Genomic DNA, 26,840 nt, shown 5'->3' on the forward strand with positions numbered 1-26,840 from the left:
TAGTGTTATAAGATAGTGTTTGCATTCTGCTGTATAGGGTTGTCTGTTTCAGGCACACTCTATACATTACAAAGGACCCGCTTCGAAGACAGGTCAGTTTGTTTGCAACAGTGTCACGTGCAGGTTGCGCCTTGTATGTAAGTAACTTACTTATTGTCGTGTGTTTTTGCTTTTATTCAAAACATCATGCCATTAAGGCAGACTTAAATAGTTTTAACATGAAACGTGATTTGACTTGAATACAATATCAGATTAATAGAGTATTTCACCCAGAACGTGATACTGAATATAATTAATAACAGCATTAATAACCCATTTCTGGGTACGATATCTGTAGTGTTTTACGTGTGGTGTGTATACGTGTGTCTGTATGTAGAGGCGTGTGAGCGTGCATATATGCATGCACGCATGCACGTACGTACGTTTGTTCCGTACGTATGCCTGTATATATGTCATTCAATCAAGCAAGCAAGCAATGTCCAAACCACTGACCTCATTCAATTACTGTGTCCAAATTTAATCGCTTTAATTCATGATCATAGGGATGGGATTACGCCGTAACCTTTGACAGGTTTGAGTTGAAATTGAAAATCACAGAGAGAGAAAACAAATGAAGAATATAAGCACACTTAACGTATGTTTATCGAATAATTGTATCGTCAATAACAGTATCATCATCTGATCAGCTCAGACATTGCCTCTAATTCGAGTAACGTTTCACCTCGGGATTTAAATAGACCGTTTAATTTGACTTTGACGGAAAATAGAGTTTTAAGAGCTGTAAGGCTTAGTTGACAAACAAACAAAGCGATATTTTGACGTCTTCTATCAAATAGGCCAGATTACCAGAACGCAAAACTCGTTTTGATGAATGCTGTTTGGGGTTACACCATTACAACGGCCAGATTGTCTAATCTCAGCAGCACGGGTTCAGTGTTTCGGAGCAAGTTGGAATTCGTCAATAAGGAGATAAATCTGTTTAAGACTGGAGGCAGTCTAATGGTACATTTCAAACCTCTTACTTAAATTTGGAACCCAGCGCTTTAGCGTGATGTTTCAAATGGCTCAATAAGGTATCTCCTCTACAGATACAGTTACTCTACTTACAATTTTAAAACTTAGAAGGTTTACCTCTGTTCTACCATGACGACATAGACGCTCACTAGGAAGGCGCACTCACTCAGAGGCAAACTGGTTATCTGTCTCAGAACGAGCGGATGAGTGCAGTTCTTACACACATAAGTGTTTTTACTCTAGTGAAGACAATGTCACATCACTCACATTCTTGACTGGTTCAAACTTCAGATTTCAAATAAAGATTTTCAAAGAGAATCAAAAGCTGTCGCATATTTGCAAGATAGGGCACAGCCGAGTCAATTCGTGGAAATATACGTGACTGCTTCCAATTTGAAAAATTCTTTTCGTGCAGACGATTCCATCTGGTCACGTACTAGTTATAACTAGTCGCATATTGCAATACTTCTCTTACCTGAGTGAAAGTTTGAAATCAATTTCTTCATGTCACTGAAAATACGATACCTGACTTTAGCCTTAGACCATTCTTGTTTCGGCTTGGTACAGGGCGACATAAGCAGCTTCCGACTTTGTACCCCATATTTACTAGAATCATGGGTAAATTTTATGGAATTGAATTTAGAGTTTGGATTGGAATATAAATGCTTTATATTCCAACTTCAAGCTGTTATTCTGATTTTCTTACATATTAGATCGAACTGGAAACATGCCCAAGATGGCGACGAACTTCCTGTCGCGCCTGCGCACATTGCCTGTCCGCGGGGTGCTGACTGTGATTGGCGGATTCCTGATTCATAGCACCATCAGCACCGGATACATCTTTGGTAAGTCGGTCGTGTGGAGGACAAGTATTCCTCTCACCGTTGGTCCAAATATTGAAAAAATAGTTTATAATAATTGAAATGTTATTATACCAAACCCAGTAATGCTGTTCCAGAACAAAACAGTCGTGTATGTTGCACGAGTCAGTGTTCATTGACTCGTGTTATCTCGTTGTTCAGTTAACAGTTATGGCGAAACTATAGTTCGACCAATGGCAACAGGAGCAAATGTCGAACACAGAATGATATTACAACATAAACATCGCTATAGCAAGACAGGGACAGGAAACAATAACACACATTCATATGCCAGGGTATATACAATATATTACATATATAGCTATCGCTGATAGAGCAGAACGTATGTAAGAGCCATTACTGACACAACAGAACGTAAATGAGTCATCACTGATAGAGCAGAACAAATACCAGAACCTTCACTGATAGAGCAAAACACGTACCAGAACCTTCACCGATAGAGGAAAACATACACCTGAACCTTCACTGATAGATCAGAACACATACCAGAACCTTCACCGATAGAGCAGAACATCTACCAGAGCATTCACTGATACAGCAGAACACATTCCAGAACCGTCACTGATAGAGCAGAACACATACCAGAACCTTCACCGATAGAGCAGAACATCTACCAGAACCTTCACTGATAGAGCAGAACATCTACCAAAACACATACCAGAACCGTCACTGATAGAACAGAACACATACCAGAACATATACCAGAACCTTCACTGATACAGCAGAACATATACGAAAACCTTCACCGATAGAGCAGAGCAGGTCCAAGAATCAACACTAATGATACTGCAGAACACCTTCCAGAACTTTCACTGACAGAGCAGAATATATACCAAAACCTTCACTTAAAGAGAAGACCATACACCAGAGCTTTCACCGATATAGCAGAGCACACCGGAATCTACCCCATAATGCAGAAATCTCATCAATGGAGCGGATTATTTATAATCCTACAGTGATGGAAGGAGTGTTTAATATCATTTTCACATTAACAAGTTAACCATATACATATGAGTAAAATGTCGACATCTTCAGTATAAAGTGTCAAATAAATGGGAGAACGTTCTTTTTGTAATGGCACGTTCACTTATTTTCTTTCCGTCAGTACATACACGATCACTTCCCTTGTTTCCAGGCAACATGACACCCTATCTGACGTCATACCTGCGTGCCAGAAGTGGGTCGACTGACGCTACGTACCCAGAAACTGTTTGGATCTCTACAGCGAACTATTTGACCTTGGCATTTTTTATGCCCATATTAGGCTGGATAGAACAGAAACTGACTCCCAGAATTTGTACGCTGATTGGTGGACTTATCTTCAGGTATTCTTCCATAACTGTTGTAAATTTTAAACATTAGTAGTATAGGGGCCTTTATGGCATCAAAATCTATTTTTAGAATAGCCCCCTGGCAAACAGGTTATATTTAGAATAGGATCATTATGGTATCAAAATCTATATTTAGACCATGAGTCATATCAACATCTGGTGTTTCTATTTTTAGACCATAAGTTATGTTTCTATTTTTAGACTCAGGTGGGTAATATAAGGTCCCCCGAACAGCCCTCCATATCATACACAGCTCAGTCTCTGAAGCAATTATACCTAGTGATTACACATTGTGGATATACATACTGGTGTAGTTCTTATTGGATTACTAAACAACCTTGGATTATACTGTGTGATTCACTGGATGTATATTTTCAATAGCTCAGCCTCTCAACTACACATCTCTGGAGTGACTACACATTGTGGATATACTACCAGTGTATTTCTCTGTTATCTCAAAGCGAGCGCCCGTTATCGCAGTATCAATTACCCACCCCCTCCTTCTCTCCCCACACATTAACCTCGCCACCTAGCCAATGTGTAATGTGACACCTCCTCAAGCTGATAATCTTAGGTCTAATGTGAAACGAAATTACACGGGTAGAGTTTACAGGTTTTATGACACACTTGTTAAAAGCGACATAGATTAGCGTTCATTTACCGTCTGACTAAATATAACTATAACTATTGAAAATGTGAAATTCAAATGTATACAACGTCCTACCTTCAGTCCTTACATTGTAACACAGAATACATCGTAACACAGATTAAGATTTTCATCATCATCAGATTGAACGAGTGTTGGGGATAAAGACTATTCTAGTGTACATGAAGTCAACTTACCTCTGTTCATCATATCCATATGAATGACATCAGGGAATAACACATCCATAGGTTCCATATTCATGATGTTTTGTTGGGTATGACAAGACACTCATTCAAGTGGAGACAACATATTGATTCACACTGTTCTCCAACTATGAATAAGACATTTGCCCACCCATGACTCCGATGTAAACACAAAATATATAACAAACATTTTCCTATAACAGTACTCAACCATGCATGCACAAGCGTAAAACTAGGTCCCCCGCCGCCATTTTGAACAAAAATGATAAATAAATAGATTTGAACAAATAACAAAGTCCTAGCCATGCCTGCCGATGAAAAAAACTGAGTAAAATGTTGAAACTCATAGCAAAATCACACACAGCATGCTTCTCACCAAAATATCCCATGTAGAACGAGTCACCATGAACCTACTTTAAAATCCAACATAATCATATGAATAAACACAGCCCGATACACACACAGAATACAACCTATAGAAAATTGATTACACATTACTCCCATTTGCCATGAATCTTTAAATCTCACACAATAAACACAGTCCAATCATAGTCAGAACCTTTTCCTAGGTTCATCGTTTTTCTAAACTATAGCTTGCATAAAACCAAATTTAGTGTATAGATGTACTCGCATAGTCAACATACAGTTGTGTACTCACGATACTTTGACAGTCGTCAACAACATTATTCACACAATACGTTCATACGCAAAATACTCACAAATTAGAATATAGAATGATCCATCACATAAATTCCACACCTACTGTGCTGTTTTAAACAGTCATGAAACCGCCAGAATACCTAAACACGCACAGCACAACATACTGGCTGCACATGGCGGTGAACAAAGAGTATTTAAGCTTGGCGCCAACAGCCCCGACCTAAAACCGGTTCTGTCAAACCGGTTCGCAAACGGTTCTATCAAACCGGTTCGAAAACGGTTCTGACTCAAAATGGCTACATGTCCAAAACGGCCTTGTAGACCAAAACGGCTTACAACACAAGTGACCATTTGTAATAGCTTATGTATTTATAAACCAAAGTATCGTGAGTACACAACTGTATGTTGACTATGCGAGTACATCTATACACTAAATTTGGTTTTATGCAAGCTATAGTTTAGAAAACTATAGAGATATATATATATACATATATTCATTACAGATCATTAAAATTGTTGTTATCTTGTATTCAATACAATGAACTGAAACACTTGTTATCTTCAATACAATGAACTGTAACAGTTGTTATCTTGTATTCAATCAACAGGAATGACGTTTAAACTGAAACTTGTATGTCTGATAATAGTATGAGGAGGTTAAAATTTCTGTGGATTCAGTGAAATAGGGTTGAAATTGGTATTATAAAAACCAAGAATTGTACAACAGTTGTCTTATGTCAGTCCTTCAGCAATACATTAAGTGAGTTTAGTACACTCTCAGGAATAGTCCAACTCTATGGCGGTGGTCTGTACATAATGTACATAATCGAGCCTGGACCAGACAATCCAGTGATCAACAGCACGATCGTCATTCTACACAATGCACCATGTGTCAACCAGCGAGCCTGACCATCCGATCCCGTTAGTCGCCTCTTACAACAAGCATGGGTTACTGAAGGGTAACCCAGACCTTCATGGGTACAATACATTAAGAAACAAGAGAGATATACAGATTTCATTGTTTATTAGCTCCGTTTCAAATGAGTAGACATTAGGATAGGAGCTCTCCCAAATGCCTACTTTACATCTGTTGTCTTATTACCCTTCCTCATCGACCTGTCCTTCACTGTCTTCATCAGATGTTATGTCTTCATCTTCAGTCACGCCTTCGACCCAAGACTTATATTGGTACAATTTTGAAATCACTTCATGATACATATTATTTGTGTCTTTTACTTGTTTCAGTATTCCTTGTGTCTTTGGGCCATACTGCATATGGTACAGATAAGTAATAAATCGGGCATACATCTCTTTAAACGTGCTCCAGATCAATTTGTTCAGTTTGGCTTGAATCATGTCTTCGTTTAAACCTCTTTTCATGTACAGCTGTCGTTTCTCATCCAAAAAGTCTTTATTCAGCTCACGCGTACGTGAATACATTTGTCTTATACCTTGCTCTTCAAGATCAGCCATCTTATTTTTCCTGTTGTGTGTGACATTGCTTAATGATTCAACATCATCATCCTCATTTTCCATTTCAGGACATGGTTTATCGTGTAAATGTCTTTGTAGGTTATGGTTAGTGCTAAACACTTGACCACAATAGTCACAGTCCAACAGAGGACGTGGTCTCTTCACAGGTGAGAAGTTGTTGTCCTCCTCCCACTGCCTTTTCACTTGGGGTATCCCAGGAGGACCCACTGAAGACTTTTCGGGACACCAGTTTCTTCTGTGTTTTTGCAAATCCTGCACGTCTTGAAACATGAGTCCACAGTCATCACAAGATGGCATGGTTGAGAGGTTTTCTTCACACGTCTGCTCACGCTGAACATCTAACTCGGACTGAATTGTCCTGGCTTGGAGGTGTCCTTTTAAACTGAATGCATTGGGACAAAGTCGCATATGGGGAGGTGTTTTGGGTTTTAGATCAACCAACAAGCTTAGTAGCCATAAGGCTTCTGGGTAGCCCTTTGAAACGGCTCCATGAAATGGTCTGTGTTACCTGGATACATTTGCCTCGCCAAAGTCATGATGGGTTGTTGATCGATAGGGTTGTTGAACAGAAGCAGATAATGACAGTTTCTTCGTTGTGTGGGATCCTTACTGAAATACAAATTCTGGTTCAAGGCAATCACTGAGAGATTACGATGATGACTTCCTTCCGTAAACAGATCTGTAATGCGTGGATCTTTGCTCGCTGTCGACATTAAGTCATCTAGGATAACCACGTTCACCACATGGGGGTCCAGAAATGCATCCTTTTCGAGATCAGAAGGAATGCCTTGATGAAATTCCACATAGGGATAAACATGGGTTTGAATGGCATTATACAAGGGCTGCCATCGTTTGTAGAGCCATATAATACGTTCAGGATAAGGTTTAATGTTCATCCTTTCTAGAATCTGTTTCACTAAGTAGGTTTTCCCACAGGAGGTTGGCCCTGAGACGATCATGGTGAATGGATGTCACAGCCTATATTCTTCCAATGACTGGGTAATACTTTCTGATGAATGTGGTTGCACTGGTTGCTGCTGCTGCTGCTGCTGTTGCTGCTGCTGTGGTGGTGGTGGTGGCGGCTGCTGCTGCTGCTGCTGCTTGATATCTTTTGGATGTTTTGTTCGAATATGACGGGACAAGTCATGAGCCCAAACATATTGTTTGGAGCATACGGGACAGGGATGCATAATGATGTGCACACGTCAACAGTCCTACTACAAATGACACATTTAGCCTTTCGTCTCTATTTAAAAATATGTTTTCATTCGCTTTGTGTTTTCCCTATTGACGACACTTTCCCTTTCTCTCTTCAACTTGGCTTTAGCTTGTTCGACCACTTGTTGAGTAGGGGTAACAAAATTAATCTTAGGTTGTTCTGAGGTTTCTTTCGGTTTATCTTTCTTCCACTCTGGGTCATACAGTTCCAAATATCGATCGACAGACATCATGGCAGATTTTTCTCCCCCACGTGTTATAGAATGATAAGGGTCTCCTTTCCCTTCAGCCCTGAGCATGTAAAATCGTGTCCATTTATCGGCATCGGGTACGAAGAGTTTGTATTGTGGATTATTCATGATGAAAACGGGAGCAGCTTGAGGTGATGCGTCACTGTCACTGGTCCGAGGCTAAATAAAGTTAGATAGCCCTTGTGGCCTGTTATACAGATATCTTCATTGACCTTGGGCTTGGTGTAGCTTTCAACATCGCTGCCAGGATGGTTTGGATGCACTACTATGACAAACTAAACCGAGTGAACCAAACATACTAAGCCAATGCTCTATCAAACAACCAGGCATTTTGAATGGCCTCATCTCTAAGTGCATTGACAAACTGTGGTTTCAAAACAAATGCTACGATTGGCATGTTACTGGCAAAAAGACTCTTCCACATACTGTCTGTCGTCCACAGGGGGTGAACTAATCTTCGTAACACCGCTAGATAGTTATTTCTATCATTTTTCCTCAGGAAACGACGCCTTTCATATCGAGTCACTGGTAATCTTCCCTTTAATAACCTATTGATAATACCATTGATGGTAAGAATCTGTTCTCTGTTCATTTCTAAGATGTCTTGTCGAATCTCCTCAATGTCTTGAAACATTAACATGAACCTTAAAAATTCGTAATGTTTCAACACGTACCTAGCCATACTATTTCTAGCAAACAAACTCTTATCGTGGTTGGGATCTCAGTGAGATTAGTATTTGAGTAAACCTCTATTTATACTATACATAGACAACCAAGGCAGACATACTCTTAACATTGATTTATTTCCAATAGTCACACATTTTACATCACACTCTTGGTTGCAAATCCACATGACTACCCCAACGGGCCACTTCTTTCTGAGGTACTCCCACCAGGGCCAAATATGGACAGTCTGGAGACCATTTTTCATGTTCGACCCAGGGATCATCATCTACTTCCCAGTTCTTGAGAACGAGACCACATTGAAAACACTTGCAAGCATCCCCTCTGATTAAGTACACAAATCCTGCCTGAGCCATGTGACTAGGACTCTGTTTCATCTGCACTGGCCAGTCTTTAAACGAATCGAGTCTTTTCTGGAATGAAGTCCATTCAGTCTTGATTGCACAGCAATCGGCAACGACAGTCTTGTCGAATGGGTAATGTCCACACACATCCATGATATCCCAGACCAATGGTAACACGTCCGCACAGTACAGCGTCTAAACCAAGAATGGCTTTACACCCAGTAACTGTAGTCACTAGGGTAGCAAAAGGAACACTGGAGGTATCCCATCTGGTTTTGATGATCGTCCTGAAGCATACAGGGTACCATGTCCTTCAGTTCTGGCACAAAGTCAAACATGACTCTTACACAATCTACCAGCTTTTCCCACTGATCTAGGGACAACAGAATACATTGGTTGGTAGGTATCACTCTACCACTTTTCTGATCATTCTCCTACTGTCGCACATCAATACCATTGTCGTCCCAGGAAGCGTACATGTTCCCTCCAACATGGACTTGTGAGTACCTTCCCTGCTGTTTCAGCTGTACGTGAACACTAGACACTTCCAGCCAGTGTTTCAAGGTAAGCACGATGCCTCGTTTGGTTGGGTAGCACTTGCCACTCGGGTATACTTCGTACTTCCTCACATGAATTTCTAGTTTTCCATTCCATGTCTTGGCTGTCACATAGACGTCGTCCCCTAGATGTAAATGGCATCTGGGATTTGGAAGTTTTACCAGGGCCTCGTTATCACAACTCAGAATATCACGGTGAACGGCTTCCATTTTCAAGGCCAATAGAACCAGTAGAGTCAAGAACATAGAATGGAGAAGGGACGTTGTCCGACTGAAGTCAGAATGATATGGAGGACTGTTCGGGGGACCTTATATTACCCATCAGAGTCTAAAAATAGAAACATAACTTATGGTCTAAAAATAGATTTTGACCTATAAAAGGCCTATTCTAAAAATAGATTTTGATGCCATAAAGGCCCCTATACTACTAACATTCGTAAACAGTTTCCACTTTGCAGAGGACTAGACTGGCTCAGTCGGTCAAGCGTCTGAATAGGCTGTGCAGAGCTACACTTTTTAGACTACCGGAAATCCATGATTGTGGATTCGAATCCTGTTTGCGCTGTTTCTTATGTTTGTGAGCATACCCATGTGTTTTATTATGGTGACATTCTGAGGCTTTCCCTCAACTACAAGCCGTAACAAACTGTAACACGCCGTAACAAACTGTAACACGCCGTAACAAACTGTAACATGCCGTAACACGCCGTAACAAACTGTAACACGCCGTAACAAACTGGAACACGCCGTAACAAACTGTAACACGCCGTAACAAACTGTAACATGCCGTAACAAGTTACCCATGCTTCAGCAATACGTAATATACTCTCTTCCAGTTCCGGTATGCTCATCACCTACTTCACCATGCAACATTCCCTCCTCTTGACGGCCTTGACCTATGGCATCATCAATGGCGCTGGGAAGAGTATGGCGTACCCTGGAGCTGTGAAATGTGCCCTCAAGGTCAGTTGCAAAATATTGACGTGGGAGGGACGAAAGAGTAAGGGAGGGAGGGACTCTCTCTTGTCAGCAATGTCGTGGACGTGAAACAACATCGTGTAAGAAAACTTTCAAAAGGGTTATTGGGCTGAGTGAAAGGGAATCTACGTTGGTGGTCAGTTTCAAAGGCATTGTATTGTGAAAGGCTAATGCATGTACGTGCTCCAGGTAATATAAGCTACTGGCATAAAGTAACTGTGCATTATGTGATGTTAGTATATTCTGAAGGATGTACGATGTAACACGAAATGCTATTGATTGTGCTTAGAAGAGGGAAATTTGGATCGTTGATTGTGCCAGATATATCTATGGTGATAATTGTACTTCCTGTTTTCAGTCAAGCTCCTTTGGCACAAACACTTTGAGCATTGCTTGTCAAAGGCAACTGAATGATATATGGATGGTCATGCTTGGTGATCGGGTTGACTGCATGCCATCATGGTGTCTTGGTTGACTGCGTGCCATCATGGTGTCTTAGTTGATTGTATGTGCTTTTGGTCGATTTTTGGTGAATTGGTCGATTACGTTACCCGTTACCCGATGAGTGAGTGACTGAGTTTAGTTTTATGCCACACTCAGCAATATTCCAGCTATATGTCGGCGGTCTGTAAATAATCGAGTCTGTACTAGACAATCCAGGGATCAACAGCATGAACATCGATCTACACAATTGGGAACCGATGACATGTGTCAACCCAGTCAGCGAGCCTGACCACCCGATCCCGTTAGTCGCCTTTTACGACAAGCATGGGTTGCTGAAGATCAATTCTAACCGAGACCTTCACGGGTACGTTACCCGATGACATGCACATTGTTCAAATCACCACTGGTTTGTCCACATCCGAGTCGACTCTTTTGTACAGACCGCCGTGATAAAGCTGCATGCTGCTGACTGAAATATGGTGGCCAGTTAGTGCGGGATGACTACAAACCATTCAGCCCGGGATAACCGGAAGTATCCATCCACACTATACAAACATCCTCTGTTTCAGTGGTTTCCCAACAGATCAGGTCTGGTGACAGGCATCATTATCAGTGGAATCGGGTTTGGAACCTTTGTGTTCAACCAGGTCGTCACGGCCTTCATCAACCCTGACAACTTCTCCCCTGATGAAACAATAAAAGATGATTTGTAAGTATTTCTTCAGTTTACCAAACCGCACCTTGAGACAGCTGGCATTCGCTTGCCAGGAAACAGTCTTTTCCCCTGACAGGGGATTGATGTTATGTGTGACGTGGAGTTCATGTATGGTTATTTGACCTACTTATAAACCTTCTGATACAGTAGACTGGACAGGTTCATCAGCCATCCTTACTTATACGTCAGGTCGTGGTCTTCCCTTGAGTTGACACTGTGGTAATTCTGTACGGTTATGTCAGCTTACACGACTATACGGACGGCTTTGCTTTTTCTGTCAACTAATTTCCATGCCATATGGTAATTCACGATGCTATTTAAGTTTCACACATGTATACATACTGCTGACAATACAAATAGGGGATCAGTGATTGTAGATGTGTTCGGTTCTGAACGACCGTGAGTTCTAATCACAATCACATCATGCCTGAATAGCATATGCTGCACACTAAAAACAAAGCATTTGCCTCTGAAGGGGAACTCACAATCACAGAGTTCAGCACGCGCAAAAATGACTCGAGAAAGTATTTTTATGAATATAAAAATGGAGATGTTAAAAAAAATGGAGAGTCGTGGGTACCAAAGAACGGTGTGGATAGGGTGCAGACTTCAATACCACAGTTGCCTGAATGTTGGGCAAAAGGAAAAGTGTAATTCTACTACTGTGGGACATGTAATGAGTGAGTGAGTTTAGTTTTACGCCGCAGTATATGTCGGCGGTCTGTAAATAATCGAGTCTGGACCAGACAATCCTGTAATCAACAGCATGAGCATCGATCTGCGCAATCGGGAACCGATGACATGTGTCAACCAAGTCAGTGAGCCTGACCACCCGATCCCGTTAGTCGCCTCTTACGACAAGCATGGGTTACTGAAGGCTCATTCTAACCCGGACCTTCACGGGTCTGTGGGACATGTAAGATCACTGGGATGAGGTGCACAATAAAACCCGACACACTTTTGAAAAGGTTCACGAGTTTCAGGACAAGAGGTCTGGAACCAGACCGTGATTTGTTTGATCCATTAAAGTTAGAAATCCATTACCATTATACCCGTGAAGAATTCACGATGAAGTTGAGATGATGCAAGGCTTTGTCAGAAGTAACAGTATATCGTCTATGATAGCACCTGTTTAGTATACCGTTTGAGATAGGTAACTTCTATAACCTTAACTCACAGATAAACTGACTATTTCCGTAATTACACATTGATACCGATTGTGTCCTGTCTAGGTACTTCACACAGAGCTCCCTTCTAGACAGGGTACCATACAGCTTCCTGCTGCTGGGCGGGGTCTACACAGCAATACAGCTCATCGCCGTCCTCTTCCTCATAGCCACGCCCACAGACACGCCCACACAGGTTAGTATCTCTTTTTATTCGCGACCAGTCACCTCTTTCCGCTTCTTACAAGAAGACTCGCATCTGCCGATCAATTTTAAAATAAGAATCTAAGTATTCGTCTATATGTATTCAACAGAATACATCCATAAGCGTTTTCCAATAGTTTGTATGTAAAACATCTGAATGATAGGTCAGAACTGTCTCAATACTCTGAAAAATAGGTCTTTGTAAATGGGAACTATGTCCTATTAAGAAAGCAGAGACCGATGTCTTAGGCCTATATTTTTAACTTTACCAGTAAGCGCGAACACGGAGCCAGAGCGCGAGATATTGTCGTGATGGGTTGGTTTTGTCCCGGACTGATCCGAGTGGTCGTGAAAACTGACCTTGGATTTTGACGTTCGTCAATCATCAGGGTGGAGGACTATCACATACCATGTTACATGTCGTTTGATTTTTCTGAAATTGAATTTGAATGGATCTTTAATATGTAACTGTTAAAGAGGGAGAAAACTCTGGTTAGACTTAGTTCCGTAGTATCAAGTGCTCTGTCCAACATCGGTATTTATGCCACAATCATGCACGTGCATTTGGACCAGATGCGTTGTTATCGGGATCATGGTACGTTTTGGGGAATGTTTTCTGTTTGGGTTGAAACATGGATTTTTGCAGTGGTTACTGATGATTATGTTTCCATGAACCAAACCAAAAAGATATTATTACGCAATGCCTAGTGGCGGACTACTTCGCTTGTATTGTATTATTACGCTAACTTTCCTATCGTTGGCTGCATTGTTGGTACAGTTAGTAGTCCGTAAAAATATTCCTGTTCATTTATCAGAGGTTTATACAGTACTGGAGTCAGTTCTTGTTATAAACGAAAATAACATGTTTGGTTATTTTTTAACATTTTTTAACATTAGTGTTTAACATTGTATTGTGACGACATGACCATACATGTACAGGAAGTCAACGTGGAGAAGAGCCCTGACCAAGAGAAGATGCCGGATGAAAAGATGAAAGAAGATCTCGACACCGTATCCCGCACAGACAGGTGACTTTGTTATCATGGACGATGGGCAGTCAAGTGTTGAATCAAGATGTAAATGTATTTTTGTTTGAAATTAATGGAAAATTCCGCAAGGCCTGCTGCCGGAGACGGCACTGGTCGAGGCCATCGACATAGCAGCGAGGTGAGTGAGTGAGTGAGTGAGTTTAGTGTTACGCCTCACTCAGCAATATTCCAGCTATATGGCGGCGGTCTGTAAATAATCGAGTCTGGACCAGACAATCCAGTGATCAACAGTATGTGCATCGATCTGCGCAATCGGGAACCGATGACATGTGTCAACCAAGTCAGCGAGCCTGACCACCTGATCCCGTTAGTCACCTCTTACGACAAGCATAGTCGCCTTTTGTGGCAAGCATGCATGGGTTGCTGAAGACCTATTCTACCCCGGATCTTCACGGCGAGGTTCTTCTGTGAGCACACTGTATTATAGAATATCAAAAACAATTTGCTTTAGCGTTACTTTAAAATATTAAGAGATGTGTCTTCATTAATTACACCCTACGTAAACATCTTGAGAACACGTTGTACAAGACAAAACAGGGACCCGCATCGACTGTCATTTTAGTCACGGAACTCAACACCGCATGTTATAGTATTCACAGAAATTATTGAGATATAATTGGCAAATATCTAATACATGTATGTATACTATAGAAGTTTTACTTAAACGAATATGTTGAGATATGATTCTCTTACAGTCTAAGTGTCTTTTCAGTACTTTGTGAGACCTCCTTGCCCTGCAATACACGACTGAATGTGCCTAGGTACACAACCGATCAAAGTCTGCAGGATATCGTGTGACAGCGTATCCCAACATCCGACCACTTCTTTCTTCATATCCTCAATATTTCTAAGTCCTTTTCGGTTATCTGTCCTTCATTAGACCCCACACATTCTCAAGAGGGTTACAATTTAGGCTGTAGCTGGGCCAGTCTAAAACATTTTCGTCCCACAACCACTGTTTTGTGTAGCCCGCAGTGTGTTTTGGGTCGTTATCATGCTAGAAAATCCCATTATCTTCATACAGTATTCGGGCCGTTGGAAGGAGGCGACCATTTAAGATGTGAACATATCGTCCCTTCATCACATTTACAGTGAAGATGTACAGCGTCACTCCACGTGATGATATCCCACCCCACATGTGAATTTTCGGGCTATTTTTTGGCGTTGCTAGATAGGTTTCACGGTATCCAAATTTTCACAGAGTTCGGAAAAAGCCAGACAGAACTTTCATCAGAACAGAAAACATAATCTCAATCTTGATTTTCGTGAGTCCTACACCAGTTTTAAACGCCTTTTTTTTTTGTACATTTTTCATCAATGGTGAGGGAATTCCGCGCCTTTTCACCCAGATAAGTCTTCGTAATTCTTGTATAAGGTTTCATTACATACCTGAGGACTTCATCTATTAATCATCACATTTCTGGTATTCTCATAGCTTTTAAATTATCCCCTATTCACAATCTGACCAAATCGCCGGCGATCCGTAGCACTGAACTCCCTTGGCCTCCCTGCCCCTGTCTTGTGCTCAATCTCAGCTCCTGACTGAATATTCTTCAACGTTCTTTATACTGTAGCATTAGGAATGTCATGTCTACCAGCTAAGTCTTTTGCATCAGTCACACCCCTTTCAAACTCATCTAGAACCAGCTTTCTTTTCTCTTCTATTGTCAAATCTGCCATATAAACACAGGAAGCCGTATGCTACACCAGGGGAGATAACTCTTGATGACGTAAGGTTCATGCTTAAGCCTACAAGAGTTGCCTCCCATATTAAGAACCTTACTACATAATGTAACACCTATTTTAAAATTCTACTATCAGTATTAGGAAACAAAGATTTTCTCACGATTTTCTGGGAAAACTGTAGTAGTTGTATTATGTAACTGCCAATAGAAATATTGACGTAATCCTGACTAACCAACCTTTGCATGGCCGTCCCCAGCGGTGGGACTGATGACGACGATGGCAACTACACTCCACGCCAGGTTCTTCGGTCAAAGCTGTTCTACTTGCTGTGGGTCATCTTCGGTTGTGTGGTCCTTGGCATTTTCTTTGTGATGAACTTCTACAAGGTAAGAGAGAGTGAGTGAGTGGATTTTTTCGCCGATTGGTACAGCATTGCAGCCAACAGGGCTTCGTAATCACAGGGCTGGGTGATTAATGCGTTCACGCTGAACACACGGGTTTGGTTCCCCACTATAGTATAGTATAATTTGTGAAGCCCATTTCTGGTGTCCAACCTCATCGATAATGCTGGAATGTTTGCTGAAAGCGTAAAACTAAACTTCACTCACTCATAATCCCAAGAACCTGAATATAGTGTTGACAATACCAGCGTCGTAATTAAGGTGAATTTTTAATTCGACCTCACGATCATCGAATCCTGATACGCCTAAAGGTCACAGGTTCGTACACCGACTAGCGGCTCCTTTGATTAAATGGCCATTGTGGAAACTGAATATAATTATTAAACCCAATTCAGGTACATAAAAAACAAAAGCACATTTAATTAAATTAGGTATTTTGTTTTTCAAACTATTTATTCTGGTGGCACTTTGGACAGCCATGCTACTTCTATTCCTTGGTAGGGTGGGATTCTCGGGGAAATACGTCACTATCCTTGCCCAGTAGCCAGTTATGGATTTGAACGCTGTATAAATGTCTAAACACTTATATGTTTGAAGGTGAATATTCGTGGGTGCGTGTGTGTGTGTGTGTGTGTGTGCGTGCGTGCGTGCGTGCGTGCTCGTGGGTGTTTATGATTAGTAGATTCTTTCAGAAAAAAATAGGGAATAAAATAACTTACAGCAAACAACAATATCAATTTCTAGGGAATATGCTTTAGCTTACTGCAGGCATGTTTCTTTTCAGACATTTTCCCAGACTTTCATCAAAGATGACCATTTTATAACTCTGGCTGGCTCTGTAGGATCGGCCTTTAATGCTCTGGGACGACCGTTCTGGGGAGCCGTGGGGGACAAGATAGGCTACAGGGTACGTCCAGGGGTGTTTAGCGGGAGGAGTCAAAGTTAAAATAGTTTACTTTTAGTTTGTAGTGAAGCCCATTTCTGGTGTCCCCCGCCGTGATGTTGCTGATATATTGCTAAAAGCGGCGTAAAACCAAACTCAGTCAGTTTAGTTCGTAGGTGTGTGCATATCCTGAAATGTGAACCGCCTAGTTTCTTTTTTTATTGAAAAATGAATAAAACAATTTGAGGTGGATAGCAACCGAACACGATCATGTTTGTATTTTCTGTAGAACGAAAATCGTCATTTGATAATGATGTGTACTTAAATTTTTACAAGATCTTATGTTGAAGTATTCTTGATTGCCAATAAGTTCACATGCAATATATCTTTTATCGGAAATGTCTCTTTGTACCCACTTAGTTTCAACGTTCAGAGATGCAAACCTCCCTTCAGTTTTTCATTTGGTACAAGCTTGTAGGATTGAGAACTATTCGTGCTAAAACAAAACTCTATTGTCTAGTATCAGCATATCAGTAGAAGGTTTGGTTCATATCCATATATCTTTAACAGAGACGTCTCTCTCTTCAATTAGTTTAGGATATCAGACAACGAGGGTCCATCAGTAGCACATAAAATCATCACACCACACAGCATACCTGGCCCAAGTCTCACGGTGAACGATCTCTTTCACACGTTCCTTTACACACAGGCAAACTGTAGCGCAAATGGGATTGCGCAACAAAGAGAAAATGACAAGTCTTCCTATATGCGCCCGAAGCGAGCAAAGGTTGGCAACGTACCCCTCTCTTCGGTTCAGAAAATATGTTTAATATCAAAATAAAATGTCGCCACCGTCAAAGGTAGACACTCATTTCCTCACAGGGTTGTGATTCAGATTTCCAACCTCATATCTACTTATAACTCAAGTAAAATATATTTTATTACAACAAACAGGTTTTGGGAATTGAAGGGCTTGAAAATGATATTTTAAATATATCATTGAACTTAATAGAAGCTAAACATTTATTCGATCAAGGCAGTGCGACGGAACATCGTTCATTCACGACTGACGTGTTTTCTAGTGACGGGTGACGGTGTAGTGTTGAAACACACTCTGGCAAAAACCTGTCAATTTTTGGGAAAGTCAACGGTTAAAAGTTGGGAAATCTAAAAGACAACCATCCCACGAATACATCTAGAAAAAGTTTTCTGTCAAGAAACTCAACAAGTTTGAAGATTAAACAACATTTTGTTCTGTGGAAGGCGTGTTACACTCTCGTCTTAGTAGAGTACATCAGTTCCAAGAAGGATAACTCTAGTCGGAATCCGAGTCTATGAAATGTGTCAATCTCTGCATCGGCTACTGGGACCAACCTCTCAGATTGATTAGGAATGCATGGATATAAAAAGTCATCTTGAAGAAGAACATTTAGCACTGATTCCGGTAAGAAAGGAGCTGTTTTCTGGTTCGATGGCATGGACGCCGTGTCCGACTTACTTGTTACACTTTCAGATAACATCTTTAGTCGGTATCTTGCTGTTTCTATTTCCCCGAATTCAGTTTCAACAACAAACAGGTTTTGGGAATTGAAGGGCTGTAAAATTCTTATCACTCTTCCTATTTGGTCACCGTCAACTTTAACTAGGTAAGTGACCTTGATCGGGGTTAGCCTAACGGCGGCCATGTTTGTTTACAAACAATGCAATCGATTGTTTGGTGTGTTTTTTTAAAGATTATATAATTTAAAAAGACTACTATTTATAACGCAGTTTTATTCCAAAATAATAACGTCTAATAAAAAGAATATTCATATTCTTTAACCTTAACGTTTTCTTTTTTAGATCTCGGAATGTGTGATTACTTTACTTAATGTCAATTTATCAATGAATCGATGAAACTTTATGAATGAACGTAGTGTGTGAAAGTAGTTCCGGCATCCAATGAAAATGTACAAATATACGATCAACCAATCAACGTCGAGAATCACTAAATTGCACACTGTGCAAATATCAAAAAGATATTACGCGGGATCGCCTCACCCGTATGGGTAATAACAAATGTTAATTAATTATTCCAGGCATAATAATTTTGTTGTATTTTAAAGCGATTTTATGATGTACTATTTCCATAGCGTAGTTATGTTATTACCGCTGGAGAAGTTAGGTTTAATACGCGCATGAATAGGAATCAGCTGTTTAAGGTCACAAGTCCTGTCTCCGGGTGGTTTATATTTCGTGGTTCTTCCTTTTAAATTACATTATGGGTAATAAATAGAATAACCAACTCGGTACGAGTGATTACGGGAAATATACCCTCGTTAAAATAATGTTCAGTGCCTCGCCAAGGCTCGGCACTGTGAACATTATTTCAACTCGGGCATATTTCCCGTAATCACTCGTACCTCGTTGGTTATTCTCTAATTAATATGATAAAAATGATATTTTAAATATATCATTGAACTTAATAGAAGCTAAACATTTATTCGATCAAGGCAGTGCGACGGAACATCGTTCATTCACGACTGACGTGTTTTCTAGTGACGGGTGATGGTGTAGTGTTGAAACACACTCTGGCAAAAACCTGTCAATTTTTGGGAAAGTCAACGGTTAAAAGTTGGGAAATCTAAAAGACAACCATCCCACGAATACATCTAGAAAAAGTTTTCTGTCAAGAAACTCAACAAGTTTGAAGATTAAACAACATTTTGTTCTGTGGAAGGCGTGTTACACTCTCGTCTTAGTAGAGTACATCAGTTCCAAGAAGGATAACTCTAGTCGGAATCCGAGTCTATGAAATGTGTCCTCCTATATGCGCGCGAAGTGAGCAAAGGTTGGCAACGTACTTCCCTCGCTTCGGTTAAAAAAATATGTTTAATATCAAAATAAAATATCGCCACCGTCAAAGGTAGACACTCATTTCCTCACAGGGTTGTGATTCAGATTTCCAACCTCATATCTACTAATAACTCACGTAAAATATATTTTATTCTATAGTTTAAGCGCCACTCCTGGCATGTCAAATCGTTCTTCGCCTCCATTACCCCTTCCGGCTTCCAGTTCAACGTAGTGAAGGAACAGGGGAGTTAAATCTAAATATACTTGTTGAATCACATATCCGCCATTTGGAATACTTGCAGAGTTACCTCCCTTGCTTTCATTCACCCGCTTCGCCAGAAGTGTTTTTTGTAGAATAATGTTACGAAATTTCTAACAATAATGACCGCAGATAAGTAATATCTCCAACAATGTAATGGTAAAATTAGGCAATATGCTTATTCTTGTTCCTTCACTTCGTTGAGTGAACCGAATTATCGAACCGAAGCGAGGGAAGCACGTTGCCAACCTTTGCTCGCTTCGCTCTCATATGGTAAGACTGGTCACTATTCTCTCTGTTGTGCAACCCTATTTGCGCTGCACTTTGCCTGTGCGTTACATTACATACAAATAAACGGATAGAATGACTTCATGCAGTGTAGTCATAAATCTGTGGCGTCTGGTAAAAGGCCTTGCGGTCAAACAGCGCTGTGTCGAAGCTGAAGGGACCCACGTTAATACTTCGAGTTATGCGACGCTCGACATTTTGATGTCGAAATAAGGAATACGCTGGGGCCAAGCTTTTACTTCGATACAAAACTTGGACACAACAATGTTTGACATAGAAACGTAGAATGGCATTTGCACCCATGAAATATTTTGCAATTACTATCACTTACCAACTTCTAAAAATGTCAAAAACTCAACACTGTTTTGTAACTGATCAGAATAAGAACGAATAACTTATTTCATCAGGGAATGACCTAATTCGTGTGTTCTTTCGCATTCCTACAAATCTGCTAATTATTGATGAATGATTTATGTTAATCACCCAAATAACTCTCACACAGGAAACACTCACCATTGTCATCGGAGTGTTTGGAACAGCAGGAGCGACCTTCACCTTGTGTGAATATGGCGGGAAAGTGATGCTGATGATCTGGCTGTGCCTGATCTACGGGACATTCTCAGGATTCTACGCCCTGATGCCTTCTCTTACCGTCTCGCTGTATGGTCAGAAGTACTACAGCGTCAACTACGGCCTGCTCTACACCAGCATGGTGAGTCTACATCAACTGCCTACTCTTCCTTGTCATTTATAGGAAGACTAGCAGCCATACACTGGTTCATCCAAATCCCATCTGCGTTTAGACGTTGTCAAACTGTCTGCCTCACACATTTTGATAGATAAACAAACATGTTTTTGCTCAAAGTTTCACTTTAGAATATTCAGTTGTGCGCAAGCAGCTCAAACGATATTCAATCTCCAAACAGAGACAAAGACCATAACTTATAATTTTCGTAAATAAAACAGTGACCACTCACATCGACTATTTCTTCAATAACATGCAAATAAGAAAAACCGGAACCTGTACAGAGAAGTGTTTTGACTGAACAAAAGGGATACTAGAACAATCTTTGTTTCGTTAAATGAATATGCACTACAGATTTATGTGATTTTTCAGTAGTGACCGTGGATGTTCAATAAAACATAGGCGGATCCAGAGGGTGGGGGGGTGTTTGCAGGAGTGCGCCCCTTTTTTGGGGTGGTGAAAGTTTGTTAATTGACCATTGAAACTTGGGTGAAAATGAAGTGTGTATCAAAAAGCTGTATCCGCCCCTGAATATAATATACACCGCGAGCACCACAAGTACATATGTAATATGAAGTGACAAAAATCTACTGTTGTAATGTTCAACAGTGACAACCTGTGTGTGTACAATCGAATTTCTGACCTCTCTGTCGCACTCAGTCCACAAACGGTTCTGCGCTTGGATTGTCGTGAGCCCAGGTTTTGACTTGCGGTAGTCGTTAAAGTCAGGGATCAATGCAGAGCAAGCTCAACCCTGGGACAATTCTTGTCAGAGCTGATATACAACAAATGACAGCTTGAAGAAAAACCAAGTTCTATAGATAGTCAACTTTTTTATAGTAATGAGTGCGACGTTTCGATGTAGGTACTAACACCGTTATCAAGCAAGTGATGTTACACGTTAACTGCACCTTCTGACAGATGTATTTGTTACTTGCATAATGTAACGGTGTAGTACTTACACCGAAACGTTGCACCCATTGCAAGAAAGAAGTTGACTATCCATAGAACTTGGCTTTCCTTCATCTTTACAACTTCTAAATGCCTCTAAAAGAACAAATGACAGCTTCACTGTGAGTGACTGCTCTGTTGAGAACTATTTCCAATATTTCACAATTGCAGGCACAACAAACTGTATCGTCTTGCCAAATGTGGTTCTGCTGAGTATGATATCGTGAGGGCTTCTGAGATTTGATCGAAAAATATTGTCCGAGAAAAAATCAGAAAAATCGACATTTGGCCACAAAATAAACATTATTCCTTTCTGTTCCAGATTGTAGTTCAGCTGGCAGGTGCGCTCCTGACGTCACAGCTGAAATCCGCTATTGGATGGCAAGGGATACTGTACATAGGAGCCGGAGGGATCGTGTTCAGTACGTACATAAATATAGTTACAGTGGATTTAGGGATTAAGGGGATAAGTTTTGTTTTTGTTTTTGTAACGTCGCATTCAGCAACATCCCAGCTATATGACCGCGGTCTGTAAATAATCGAGTCGAGATCAGATAATCCTGTGACTACGATTGACATCGATCTACGCAATTGGGATACGAGGACATGTGTCAACAAAGTCAGCGAGCCTGACCACCCGATCCCGTTAGTCGCCTCTTACGACAAGCATGGGTCGCTGAAGACCAATTTGGATCCTGATATTCACGGGTGGGGGATTTTGGTGGGAGGGCCGCCGCAATGTTACGTGGTCACGTGCTGGAATCCAATGTCCTTCACCCAATCCTTCGTCCGAATCCAAGTTGTTTTGTCAAATTGTCTACGGCCTTCGGTCATAGTCCGATAACATTTTCAAATGACCGACTACTTTTTTACTAATTAGGACACTCGGGCCGATCGATAATTTCGATGTTATTTTCACATATTGGACCAAATAAATTACGAACATTATCATTTACGAATTCATCAAAAACTAACCACGAAATCTTGATCATGTTTCTGCGGCGTGTATGTATTTACGCATCCATTTTTATCACACTAAGCTACCAAATGTACATGTAATGGATTGCGCGATTGGCTGCTATTTTAAGTATTGGACAACCAGAAACGGGCTTTCCCGACCCCACCCGCATGTAACAATGTTTCAAGGAAATCAATAAATAAATTGAATGAACTAATGAATAAAATCAACAATAGCATTCATAAAAGATGTCAAACGTACATATAAAACTACTATTTCCATCTTTTTGTGCGATCATGCAATGCGAGTCAAGTCACTGACAAGTGACATCTCGGCTTTCGTCGCCTCAATCTTCACGCTTGGACACGATGTTTAATGCGAAAATATATGCATGAAGCATTTTTGTCACAGGTCATAACCCAGCACGATACGTCCAGTAAGTTCCATTATTTACGTATACATAGCGATTTCGTGCTTAATATGTTCTGAATAGCATTATTTTACTCAAAACTTTCGTCTAAATATAAAAGTTTTCGTTTACGAGGAGTGTATCCATTGCCGTAATATGATTGGCTGCCTCATGTCACGTGTCTGATTTTGACCAATCACGACTCTTATAGCAAACTGTGGCGAAAAAGCGTCATTAGAAACCAATCTTTATCCAATAAAACCGCTTCTTACAACTGTGAAAGTACTCTCAGCAAGGGTATAGTGATATTGTTGATGTTCAGAGCTTTCGAACGATACCCGCCATCAAACGATTCGCCTCGCATGTTATTTATACGAAGCTTCGAAAACGGAGGTATTTTCCGTTGTTGTGTCATGTTACCGAGCGGAAAGCCACTGATATCGGGAAATAGGCGACCATACATATTATTTAAGAAATCTTTATAATATAATATAAAGATTTCTGAAATAATATGTATGGTCGCCTATAAAGATTTCGTAAATAATATGTATGGTCGCCTATTTCCCGATATCAGTGGCTTTTTATAATTTTCTGATTACGTAAAAATGAAAATATAAAAGAAAAAGGCACGGGGATGTTATGACATGTCACAAATGGAAAAAAATCGCTATAGTTTTTGCTTCTTTTGTGATATTTCTTGACATTATAAATGCTTGCATTTTCATTAAAAACTCAATTTATTTAAGTTGTAGATGTATTATTTGAAAAATGTTAGAAAAATAAATTTTTTATTTATCAACAGTGGGATTAGATCTTTTAACTTTGCTGTATATCTAGAATCCAAGTTGCAACATTAAATGTCATTAACAATTTAGTTATATGATGGCATTGGGATTTAAAAAATGTCAAAAAGAGCTTTAGGTCAATGGCCTATCGCCAGACACCCACTTAGGACATTTGTCCTACAGATTTTTATAGGCTTCAAAATTATTTTGCAAAAAAACCAAAAAAAAACCCTACCTACCTACCCTAGTTCTAAAATGTAGGAAATCGGAACCATAACATTTATTTTTTTGGGCCTAAATTACAAAAAAAGGATTGATGAAAACTGACAGAACCGCTACGTTTTGACAAAAGGACGACGCGTCATCAAAACTTTAACACTACTGACGTTACGTCTGTTCAATTTACCCCAGGGCCGAAGACCCGGGTTCGATTCCCCACATGGGTGCAATGTGTGAAAACACTTTCTGTTGTCCCCCGCAATGATATTGCTGGAATATTGTTAAAAGCGGCGTAAAACTATACTCACTCACTCACTCACTCACTCACTCACTCCTCCTACATGAAGCTGACACCCCGTGACTTTGTACTCCTAACACATACTGTTTAGCATAAACAAGTCACTTAACCGTAGGAATAGGAAACAATATATTGCAGAAATAATTGCCCATTTTTTCATAATGGTATAAATTGATTTCTCGCAACTATTTCAGCATTTAGATCCATTGAAATCCAATACTATTTCATTGTTGCAATCATAGGGCGTTGTACTTTACAAATAACATTTTAATTTGGTATTGTTCTTGTTCGTTTCTGCAGGTTTCTGTTTGTGTTGTGGAATGCTTGTACAGTACCGACTGGCCAAGAGGAAGGAGAAAAAGTTCGGAAACAAACACGTGGAGAACTCGGTTGATACCCGTCTGTAAAATGTGAAACGTAACAACAGTCGGAAAGAAATATAACGACCCGAGAATAGCGGTTTATCACAACACATACAGTTCATGGAACAGAGTTAAAACACATGTACATAAATAGATTTCATATTTCATACTGTCCGATTAACCAATAAAACATGTCTGTTTATGTCAGGTGTCTGTTCTTATTAAAGTGGTTGTGAAGAAAGTGACAGGTTATATGACTGACATTGATAAATATTGACGGGAAATTTCTGATACAGTGCTACTTCCGAACCCTTAATTAATGAACTTACACTCTCCCAGTGTGTTAACACAGTCTGAAATTCGACCGATTAGCACAGAACCACTCAAGCATGATTCGACGGATCGGCACTGCTGACCGCTCAAAATTTCGACGGATTAGGCCGTAATCATACTGACTGACTGACTGAGTTTGGTTTTACGCCGCTTTTAGCAATATTCCAGCAACATCACGGCGGGGGAAACCAGAAATGGGCTTCACACATTGTACCCATATGGGGATTCGAACCCGGGTCTTCGGCGTGACGGGCCAACGCTTTAACCACTAGGCTACCCCCCCGGCCCCCGTAATCCTACATATATAGGGAGGATATTGTGGGGTAGCCAAGTGGTTAAAGCGTCCGCTCGTCACGATGGTCACATATATAACGTATATACCGGTCCCATTCTGTTATTCGGGCAATTTCACAATCTCTCTTATCAGGAACTTCCCACAGACTTTCTTTCGCACATGCATGTGATTTGATTGGACGTTTGTTTTAGCGTCGTTTCATTGCAATCAGACATTTGCCATTTAAACTGCTGGTGAAAACAATTATGTATTAAATCATGAGACATGTCACCGTGTATGAACTGTCCCTAAACCTGAAGTATTCTACGAACCATATGGCTAAAAGGAATGATCGTCTATTTTATGACAAACAATACAACCATGGATGCTGCTTGCTGACCATGTTTACCTCTGTTATAGTGACTAATTCAGGACAGCCATCGTCCAAATATTTAAAAAGTCCAAAACTATGTACTCAAGACATGTGAGACTTTATTGTATATATATATATATATGACGCTAAGCTGTATTTTTAATCACTACTGTACATCCTTATCACTACCGCATTGATAACTGACTTGTCAGCCCATTAATTATTGTATAAGACATTTATAACCTTCATTGGTAATCCCGCTTGGCCGTGTCTGCCATCACATCAACTGGTCAAGGAAGTGCTATTGTTTTTCTGTCTGTCCATTGATGAGTCGTCGCCTGTCCATTGTTGTCAAAAACTGTACATATATACTTAGTATGCTCACATCTAGACAAGAAGGAGTACGAGTTCGGTATTTGGACTGTCGGTTGGGACGACCACGAGCAGGATAATGCCGCTCGTATAGGAAACGCCCTGGGGTTGAGCAGGTACTCCGCTCATCTCGCTCATGTCGTGTGTATTTGTTTGTCATGTACTAAAGACGTTTGAATTCAACTATGCCTTCGTCTTCATCAACGCACACTTCATCTTAATTATGAGCTAATTCCCCAGTCGACGCATATATACCACGCGTTGACACCTCTTTACAACAATGGATGCCACCCCAGTTGTTTGAATTCTAAGTGTTATTTGATAGCGTTCGAATGGAGGAAGTTACTGTCAGCTTACCTTTTTAATTCTAATGGTATAGGACAGTGTTTGCATTCTGCTCATGGGCTGTCCGTTTCAAGTAGTCAATAAATACAGGTAGTCTATAAATTGCAAAGGTCGAAGCCAGGTCAGTTTGTATCAGTGTCAACAGATGGAGGCGGCCTCTTGTATGTAAGTTACTTACTTGTTGCCTTGTCGTTTTGCAATGTCATTGAGGCAGATTTAAATAGT

The 26,840-nt window shown here is 40.4% G+C and overlaps 1 protein-coding gene across 1 annotated transcript; it reads left to right on the forward strand.

Annotated features, from left to right (window-relative positions):
- On the forward strand, nt 1-25,120 carry LOC124262203 (oxalate:formate antiporter-like). The gene is made up of 12 exons (XM_046696663.1): nt 1-137; nt 1,728-1,859; nt 3,031-3,220; nt 10,120-10,246; nt 11,275-11,414; nt 12,653-12,782; nt 13,730-13,818; nt 15,782-15,911; nt 16,711-16,833; nt 20,694-20,903; nt 22,210-22,309; nt 24,857-25,120. The coding sequence occupies exons 2-12, from the start codon at nt 1,742-1,744 to the stop codon at nt 24,961-24,963; spliced, it is 1,464 nt and encodes a 487-aa protein (XP_046552619.1). The 5' UTR covers nt 1-137; nt 1,728-1,741; the 3' UTR covers nt 24,964-25,120.
- The last annotated feature ends 1,720 nt before the right edge of the window (nt 25,121-26,840 follow it).

The sequence above is a fragment of the Haliotis rubra genome, unplaced genomic scaffold, assembly GCF_003918875.1.
Source record: "Haliotis rubra isolate DU_JTF1 unplaced genomic scaffold, ASM391887v1 Scf827, whole genome shotgun sequence".
In the NCBI taxonomy this organism is placed as follows: Eukaryota; Metazoa; Mollusca; class Gastropoda; order Lepetellida; family Haliotidae; genus Haliotis; species Haliotis rubra.